General features: G+C 37.2%; 2 protein-coding genes across 2 annotated transcripts in view; one reads left to right on the top strand and one right to left on the bottom strand.

Moving 5' to 3' along the window:
* LOC138024406 (uncharacterized) overlaps positions 1–5,971 on the bottom strand; it is an 8,080-nt gene extending 2,109 nt beyond the window's left edge. Inside the window, exons 1-3 of the mRNA XM_068871619.1 lie at positions 5,538–5,971; positions 3,823–3,955; positions 509–604 (exon numbers count right to left, since the gene is read on the bottom strand). Of these exons, the coding sequence (XP_068727720.1) occupies positions 509–604; positions 3,823–3,955; positions 5,538–5,920 (612 nt within the window). The 5' untranslated portion in view covers positions 5,921–5,971. The remainder of the gene's footprint in view (positions 1–508; positions 605–3,822; positions 3,956–5,537) is intronic.
* Positions 5,972–5,989: 18 nt separating this feature from the next.
* Positions 5,990–10,000, top strand: part of LOC138024391 (deoxyhypusine synthase-like) — a 19,182-nt gene continuing 15,171 nt past the window's right edge. The window contains exon 1 of the mRNA XM_068871595.1: positions 5,990–6,323. Coding sequence (XP_068727696.1) covers positions 6,132–6,323 — 192 coding nt within the window. The 5' untranslated portion in view covers positions 5,990–6,131. The remainder of the gene's footprint in view (positions 6,324–10,000) is intronic.

Here is a 10,000-nt window from a genome sequence, read left to right on the forward strand (position 1 = left end):
GGATTTAAAACATTCTCTTGAGTACACCAAGTGTTGTGTGATGTGTCACTTCATTTTAGGATGATCTAGTTAAAAGGATTTACTGTATATAAGGTTTATGCATAAACAGAAAGTGACTAAGTGGTGGTCGCTAAAATTACGTTTACCCAAAAGTGACTAAGATGGGGTCTATAATTGGCCACTATCTATAAAGGGGTAGGGGTTCTTCTGAGAGGTCAGTGGCACATACCCAGTGAAAATTGACTCGAGTATCCCCTCCCCCTCCCAAAAAAGTCTGGTTAAGTAATCTAAAAGTGGTCACAGTCAATTTGCAGGACCAATCACTAATAGCAGCTCTTCCTTAGAATTACCGCTGGTGACTAAATTTCACTAAACTGCTTATTTGCAAAAGTGATTTCAAAAAGAGCCTGAGCACTGTCAGTGGCCTAAAAAAACAGAAAAGCTGGAAAGTGTCTGTACCACTATCAATATTTCCTTAATCTGTGATCTGACAGAACAATGTGAGTACCTTCCTTTGCTTTTTCAAAGCATAGCTTGAAACATGCATAGGTGGGGCAGAACTTCTCTTTTCAAAGTCACTTGTGATTACACTCTTTTTCATGAGCTGAAAAAAAACCAAGAAGAACCAGACCGTTGAAAAACAAGTTGTCCATTAATCTCAAAAGACAAGCACCTGGGCCCAGTTGTTCAAAGCTTGATTAAAGGTAGTAACCCTGGACTACAGGACACTTAAAGGGGCTATGTCACTCAAAATTACAGTAATTTCATGACACCCAAAATGCCGAAAAAGTAGAATGCAACATAGCCCCTTTAACTTACAGTTTATTTTTTCTGAACACAAAAAAGTTTCCTCAAGAGTTTTAGCTTCCTAAATTGACTAGGTTTTTGCTTTCCTTCAGCATAAATATAAAAGATTAACCCATAGACCTTATTCATAAATGGTGGTCAATTTATGATTCTTTTGTCGAAGTGCAAATTAGCCTACCAAGCCTCCATAAAATACAGTGAATTGAAAAGAATTCTTGCTTTAAAATGAGGCTTGGTAGACTAATTTGCACGTGGACAAAAGAATTATAAATGTGACCGCCATTTATGAATAAGGTCTATTGACTCTCAGGAGTGACTAATTGATTGATTTTATTCTGTCTAACACCAGACAATTTTACTAAGTCTTGTCAATGAGGGGGGTGGGGAGGTTGGGGAAAGGGGAAGAGGGGTTCAGGAGTCAATGGGTGAAGGCTTTTTTTTAATTGGCAAAATTGAAGCCTAAGTTTGCATTTAATCAAGGATTAGTGTTAATCAGTTTTTGAACAACTGGGCCTTGTTGTTTTGACCAGTAATTCATCATTCTAAAAAAAACCCCTAAAATAACATGTTTTTGGAGCTATTAATGACGCATTCTGTTGGCTCACATAAGCATCACTTGTTAACGATAAAGGTACAGACGTACATGTATTATTTATTTATTTATTTATTTAAGGATTTGTACAAAGCAGTACCGGTGCGAAAACAATAGGACATAAGTCCCCTACTAGGTTTAAGCACCAACCCAATCCTCTCCTAAAATATTAACTTAATAATATAAAAGATTAAATAAGCTGCTTAACTAGTGCACGCAGCAAGGGTATTTACCCGGCGACATTTAGGACGAATTATTTTAACAGTACGAAAGTTGTTGCCATCAAAAACGTTGAAGAGTCTCTTGAAATAAAACGACTTAAGTTTATGCTTATAAAAGAGTCAATAGACTAAGCCTGCCTGATGATTAGGTATATTGTTCCACAAATTTGCTATCCTATTAAAATAAAGGTGGCAAAAAGTTGATGTACGATTATTTTTAATCTTTAAGTTCAGCCGTGAGCACGCTTGACGCGTCTGACTCGTAACAAAGGAAAAATACCATGAAGACATTCGAAAAAAGTAAAGTAAGTCAAGATATTCAAGCCAGTAATTAAGCAGCAACAATTTCAGTTTGATTAAGCGACCTTATAAGATAAGTTACTACTAGTTACTAGTACTTTTAGTAGTAAAGTTTTGCAGTTTTTCAACTAGGAATAAAATGCTGATCATGAACAGACTGAGGTGCCCATAACTTGAGAGCAATAGCAACAATGTGAACGCACTAGTGAACAGTAAAGACGCAACAGCGCAACACTGCCAACAATTCGTGCGCAGCTCCTTCTAATAAAGCCCAGCAACCTATTTGCTTTAGCAACTATCATCAGTATACATGTATGATCCTAAATCCTGTAAGTAAAACTAAATCCTGCTGCGACTTCGAAAAATCAGCATCATTATTTATGATCCTAGATAACATTTAGAATCATCAGCAAATACAGCCAGTGTCACACTATTAATTACATTTGGCATGTCATTTACAAATAATAGAAAGAGAATTAGTCCTAGAAGTGATCCCTGGGGTACAGGGGTACACCTGATCCATGTCAGTCCAATTATTGAAAGTTCCATTTATAACCACTCTTTGATGCCTTCCAGTTAGGTATGAGTAAAACCAGGAGAGTAGGGGGTCATTGATTCCAAACATTTTTAGCTTGGACCCGAGCTTCTCCCAATTCACCTGGATCACCTGGATTCACAGCCATTCATTCAGTAATTTGCTGGTCTGCATCAAAACAGCTGTGCAATGTCATGTGCTCCTTCTAGTCTCTCGAATGGCTGACCATGGAAAAGGACAGTCCAGTTTATAATAGTTAAGGTGCTAAGTACTATGACCAAAAAAATCAATTTTTATTTTTCTTTGGATTTCAAAACTGTGTTAACTAACCAGTAAGTGACCCAAGTGTTAAGCCTTGATTTCACAAAGACACCTGTTTAGGGAGCATTCACAAAAACTTGTTGGGGGAGGGAAAAAAAGAGGTAAAAGGGGGCATGTTTAAATAATGAAAATAACAATCGTCATTAGCCAATGTAAACACAATTTAACAAAATATAAAAATAATATTCAAGAGTGTAAAATGGGGTTGACAGGCCTACATGACTCCTTTGCACATGGTCTGGTTTCCTTTTCCTATGTCATAATTTTGCTTTCTCAAGTACATAATTGCATGGACGCCTGAGTCTTTTAGGTGCTTCCAGTAAGATTTCATGAAGCAATCATTATTGCATTTTTTTCTACGGGCCTTCATACTGCTGTGTGGTATTTTTTCTTTTCACTGCAGCAGGTCAGGGTTTTCATTTGATGCTGGAGGCCCGATGTTTTGGTTTTCAAAAACCCTGTGTATGCAGTAATGTGAATGTGACCTTTTGGCCTCACGCTTTTGCATCAATTTAATTCTACATTGTAGTCTCAACCAATTGGCTTGTGAAGTTGTCAGTGGTAGAAGCGAGTGATTCTGCTTTTAAAGCTTTGACCTGCACCTGGGATCTTCTTCTTGGGCACCTGTTAGGTTGTGCCATGCATCAGTGAGATAGCTGGCTTTCTAAAGGCTTTGTTTGCATTGCCTTTTCCTGCATTTCTTAGCAGATCGTTATGCTCTTTGGAGGCATTTTTCTGTTTTTGCCCTAATTTGTTTCGCTCGTTCTTCTGACTTCTGCATCGTGTATTGGTTTGTGGCCATGAAGTAGGTTGGGGGTGTGTCAAATTTTAAAGATACTAAAAGGGGGTCCCTGAAAATGTCTACTGCGGCAAGTAGGAGTCCTCCAAATCTTTTAGATAACAGATAAATTTTCATCACTCCCCCCCCCCCCAACAAGTTTTTGTGAACACTCCCTTATTTTAACTGGAACTTTCCTATAAACCGTGGATAGTAATGACGATGATGCTAAAAAAAAAACAATATTTAATACTACAGCTACTGTTACCTCTGTATCATTGAAAGTAAGCTCAGTGAAGCTTTTACTGAGTGACACTGGTTTGAAAATATTTCTGTCAAACTTTAAATACAAATCCTCTGTATCAATGTCCACTTGAAGTTCAGATGAAAGTCCAGATGAGCTGAAACAAGGAGAAAATGTAGAAACAGTTGAAGCAAAAAAGGTCTGATGTGAAAAGGAAGAGTTGCAGGAACCCAATTTACACATAATTATAACAAAAATCTTTCACTGCATCAAACAAAAAGATTATTAATAAATACCAATATAATTTTTCTTCCACTGCAAATCAACTGCATGGAAGAGAGCCTCATGTGACACAGTCGAACCTCCGGTTGCGACCACCTCTCCGCAGCAACCAAGTTTCCAAAATACCAAACATTTCCTAGTAAAATCACTTTATTTGGAACCTCTTCTAAACGACCATCTCTCGTAAGCAACCCCAAACCACTTTTCAGAGACAATGGTTTGAAATTTTCTTTTGTTTTTAACCTCCCATAAGCGGCCATTTGACAGGTACAGTAATAGAGCAGAAATTGGATAATAAGGTGTTGTAACATTATCGCAGTCCTGGGTAAAAAGACAAAAGAGGGAAATTTGGGAAGTGCCAGATTTTTTCTGGAAATTGACAATTTACATTAAAAAAAAAACATTAAAATTTTAAAGAAAAAAATGCCGACAACCTTAAGTGTCTTATAATTCCAAAAAAATTAGAACTGATTTCCTGATTGACTGTTCTCTCAAGAGCAGTTAACAGTTTAACAGCCAAAAGTGCGGTATGTAAATCGGTGCAGTCAACACAATCCTCCTCTATTCAAGGTTTTTTAATAATTTTTTATTTCAGCCAAGGTATATTTCTTACCTATTGTCTCCGTAAAAAATGTATTCACATGGGATTTCTTGTCCATGCCCAGCTCCTCTACCGAACCATTTTCTGGTCATAAATACTGTATATACTGTATTCGTTGGTTCTTCTCTTAAGAAAATTTTCTTTGATTATACAACAGAGGTAGTCTACTTTGGAAAGCTTAAATATTAATTTTTTGTGACTATGCTAAAAGTTAGTGCATCGGTTTAAATGGGCATTGGGGCATGGGTTAAGTCTCTGCAGTTGCCAAATGCTCTTGTAAGAGACCATCTTCCGTAAGCGACCACGCAGCCTGACATTTTGGGTGGTCACTTACAGGAGATCTGACTGTATTTACAATGTATAATCAAGTCAACAGTCCTTCTCACAAACACAATCAGCAAGGCATACCAACCTTTATCAAGGAAATTCTGGCCCCAATGTGTCACTGTGATTTTAAATTGCTGCCTTTTTTCTGTACAGAGTGTGCTTGGAGCAACTTCAGAATACATGTACCCAACCACTATTCTTTTCTTAAAACAGCATTTGAAGAACGAGGCATATCTATTTGTATGCAAATTAGTGGCAAGATGTTCTAGAGTTTAGCCATGTGCTTGAAATGTGTGTTTCACTCAACAAGTGGGGCTACATGTACATTCAAGAATGCCGGCCACATTATACATGTATTTGCATGCAAAATTCCGTGTGTTGTTCTATGTGTCTGATGTAAACAAGAAAACAACAGTTGTTGGAAGTTGCCAAGAATTCCAAAAACATTTCCTATAACTTCTTCTAAGGATATACAAATACTACAAAAGATCTCGGAAGAAAACTAAATCGTCAGCGACTAGAGACTTACTTCGTGATCATTTCCTTAGATTCAGTTGATAGAGTGATGAAGTCCTCCTCTGGCAAATTTGTTGATTTCTTCTTCTGATCATCATCATCATCACCATCTAGATCTTCCTTAACAACTTTTTTTTCACCAAGATCGTCAAAATGTTCATCACACCTTTTGTCATAAAAAGTAAACCCCTCGCAATTATTGTCCTCGTGGTCGCCATCTTGGATAATAACCTTCGAGGAAGTTTTATCAATTATAAAATCACGAACAGAAGAAGAATCTTTCAAGATTGAAGCCTCTGCATCTTGTTTTATCGCGTTTACAATTTCCTCTTGACTACTCTCCTCGGTTTCGGAAGTAAATGCTTTTTTCGCAGCCAATCGTCTGCTGCGCCTCATTTTTCTCTCAGGTGGAAGTTCTTGAGTGCACAATGTGACATCATACACATAATATCAATTGCACTCCGATCCTGTTGCTGACCAATTACAGTGTAGGCATCAGTATAAGTGAAATACCGCGCACAAAGATTTCCCTCACTTTTGTCACGCAAGCGAGCCGAGCAGCTTGTAGTCTGTATGTTTCACGTTTCTCTCCAGAGTCAAACCAACAATGACTGACATTCCGCAAATGGTCAAGGACGCAATTCTCATGGCTAGTGATCCAGTGCCTGAAGATTCGGTAGAAGTAAGAGGTTATGACTTCAGCGATGGTGTGAACTATCGCGCCTTACTTGACTCGTTCCGGACTACAGGATTTCAGGCAACGCACTTTGGAAGGGCTGTGGAAGAAATAAACGAAATGGTAAGATCAAGTTTAGCCCCGGCCACCATTGTGTTCTTGCAGCGGCAGCGTTTGAAGAAAATACCCATTTATTTGGTTCTATATTTGTTCCACTATGGATAGCGCAGGTGGAAGCACACACCCCCACCAGCGGGTCTAAAACACAGAACACATTCCACAGGTCACAGGTCACTCGTTGCAGGTCATTGTTTTACCTTTTTGAAAGTAACCCAAACCCCTCAATTTGGCTAACCCTAGGCCTAAAATCCAACCTTAGGCCTAGGGTTTGCCAAATTGAGGGTTGTGGTTACAATGACGTGCAAAGATGTGACCTGGGTTTGATTCCCGGGTTTGGCGTCATGCGTGGTTTTTCTCCGGGTGCTCCAGTTTCCCCTCTGGTAAAAAAAACAACAATGTTTTATATGATTTGAGTTTAACTGATTGATTTCTGTTAATAGGGAAGATATCGTTGATGTCACCAATTGTTATTAATGTGCCAACCAGAGCCTCCTTGGCTGTTGAAACAAAGAGTTTTTTATTCCTGTGGTTGGCACATTTGAATAACAAAAGCAATGTTTGTAAAACAGATATCTTTCCTATTGGGGACTGTCAATTAACTCTTATATGACCTTTCTTGAAACACCTAAGACTAACATTTGAACATGTATTATTTTTCATTTATAATAATAATATACATGAAAAAACTTCAACATTCCAAAATTTGATATTAAATTGATTGACAGGACAGTTGCAGGGGCAGTCGAGAATTTTGGCAACTAAGTTTTTGGTTTCTGAAAAGCGCTGTGACGAAAGTATAGAAAAGTGCAAACGGGAGGCCCTGAAAAAAATTCCAGGGGAATCTTATGTGACAGTGTAAGAAAGACAGAGAACATTGTGAGCTTGATGAGACCCGAGAACAGAGTCAATTTTTTGCACCAGTAATCACATGATTTATCTTGTGCAAATTTTTTCAAAGAATACAAATAATTTGCACTCGCCCTGCCCTCAGGGCTTGTGCAATTTGGTTAGCTTTTGAAAATTTAGTCCAGCTGATTTATTCCAAATTGTACTCAAAAGCATGTGATTACCGTCTATATGATTCATTGATTCACTGGCAGAAAATGTCTCATTTTGCCGAATGAAAATTTGTTTTCATGAAATAACAATCCTAAAATTTGCACTTTTGGACAATCTTTATTTTAGAATTTATATCCTCTTATTTGCATGTGAATAGCATGTATTTTTATGTGCCTCATTCTTCAAAGGATGCCATTACAAGAATACAATAGCCAGGTATTCCTGAATTGCTCCAAATAGTTTTTCAACAAAGACATTCAATGACACAATTTGCATTTTAAGAACTAGCAGCATAGATTATCTGCTTCATGGCATGGATCACTTCAACCGTTTGACCCTGGGAGTGATAATTTTCAGGTTAAAAAAGCCTTATTTTACATCACCCCTCTGAGTTCCTCCTGCAGTCATCACTCAGAGGCTTAAAGTTACCCATTAGGCTCATGCTCTGTGCTGCTTATTTAACGGATGGAAGATTCTAGATGTTGCAAGTACTTTAAATAATGTCCTATTGGGAGCAATTCTAGAATATACTCTGCCACTATTGTATTATTGTTGCAGCATCCTTTGAAGAACGAGGCATATAACAATACATGCTATTCATTTGCAAATTAAGTGGACAGGTATTCTAGCCTCCTATTGTTTTCAAGACAAACTTTCTGACAAACTTCACTGACAAAGTTTGTATAAAACTGTGGCAAACTTTGTAGAAAGTGTTGTGCAGTCATCATAATTTAATCACAAAGTTCCTCAGGATTTCAAGCCCTTTAAAATTTCCTGTTTTCTAAGAATGGTACACGATGTATGTACATATGTCAAATTTTTCATAACTTTCTCAAAAGAAGTCAAGGGTGATGGCATTTATTTCTTGAATAATTAAAATAAACACCAGATAGTACTTCATGAAAACAAACATCTGGTCAAATTTGATAATTAATACAAATAAAGGCTCTCTACATCGTTTACACTGACTTTGAATTCTTGATCAAAAAATTTGAAAAAAACAGAAGGCCAAAAAGCGAAAAGGACAGAAATCCACATGCCCTGCAGTTATGCATAAGAAGTTGCAGACATTAATGGAAACTCCCAAATCCCAGAGATCATGCTATACAGTAATGGAAAGGCACAGAAAATAGGATAGAAAGCCTTTGCAAGAAGAAAAAGACATAAATGAGAAACTAAGCCAAAAATTGCCAATAAAAATGAGCATAAAAACCTCAATGCTTTTGTAATGGCCAAAGACTACCACATCTGCAAAGAATTACACATACACAATAAACAATTAATATTGCCTTCAAAAAGAAAAAACCCTTTTAAAGGTGAAAGGCAAGCAAAACAAGAAGCCTCTGGGGTTAGCCAAATTTAGGGATGAAAGAGACCTATACTGCCTTAAAACCAAAAACATTGAAGGCCATTAATCCACTGTGAAACCAAAAACTGCTTAAGCAAATGTTTCAAGAAAGTGAAAGAGATAAACAAAGGAGAACAAACAGTAAACCCTAAACAAAACAAAAAGAATAATATTGCCAAAAACTGGTTGATCTGCAAAAAGCTGCTGGTTTTAGCCCAGTTTAGGGATGCAATAGAGCAGTATTGCCCTGAAACCAACAAGGTTTGTATTATAGGCCAAATCCACTGCCAGATGGAAAAAAAATTTATGGCCTATTACTGTGTAGTACAAAAATTTTGCCGATTGGCCATGTTTGTGGTTTGTGAGAACAAAATGTTTGCGGTTTGAGGAGACTGAGATAATTATTTCTGCTCTGAATTAATCTTTGCAATTATCTGTTCAGTGAGCAGAGAAACAGCACATTTTATTGTCAACTTTTATCATACTGTATGGTGAGTTAAAGTTCACTTTACTTACATTATACCATATTCTGTCCCTTGCGTATTCTTTTGTTTGTGATCAAACAAACTACCATTACAGTTGTATGCATCTAAGCTCGGGTTGCTTTTCTCAATGGTAAATCATGTTGATGTTCTTGTTTAAGTATAGTGTATATTGTCCAAGTGGCACAAGTCTGTTAACCCGATGACTGCCAGGGGTTCCCCATAATTTGACGAGTAAAATCGTCTGGCGTTAGACAGAGTAAAATACCAAGTCTGGCCCGTTTGGACGTCAAAGGGTTAACTAAAAGTGAATTGAGCTAGTTCTTAATTTGACCGAATATAGGAGATTAATTTTTGCAGTGTTTTATTTTGCGGATTTTTTTAGTCTGGGGGTAAAAGAAAAGGGAAAACAAAAAAAAATCAAAAGCTTTGTAGTGGCTTTTACTTACTTAGGACGTACACCATGACAGTTCCGGAAGAGCTAGCATGCATGCAAAGAAAAGTTAAAATTTAGTCCATGTTTTAGGAAAAACATGACATTGTGCATCTTGTTTAGATTACTCAGTTTTGACCTTGGTCAAATTACCGTTATAATGAAGTCAATTGCAAGCACAACTTGGATGTCATTGACATTATTGTTTTATAAGAAATGCTTAATTTTTCATGTCCAACAATCTTATTCTTAGAGTCGGTTTCTTTAATGAAAATAATTTGATGTGCCAGATAATTTCTTTTTACATAGCTTCCATGAAGATCTGTGTGCACCACTATTTAAGACAGGACCAGTCTCT

The sequence above is a fragment of the Montipora capricornis genome, chromosome 2 (genome assembly GCF_036669925.1).
Source record: "Montipora capricornis isolate CH-2021 chromosome 2, ASM3666992v2, whole genome shotgun sequence".
NCBI lineage: Eukaryota > Metazoa > Cnidaria > Anthozoa > Scleractinia > Acroporidae > Montipora > Montipora capricornis.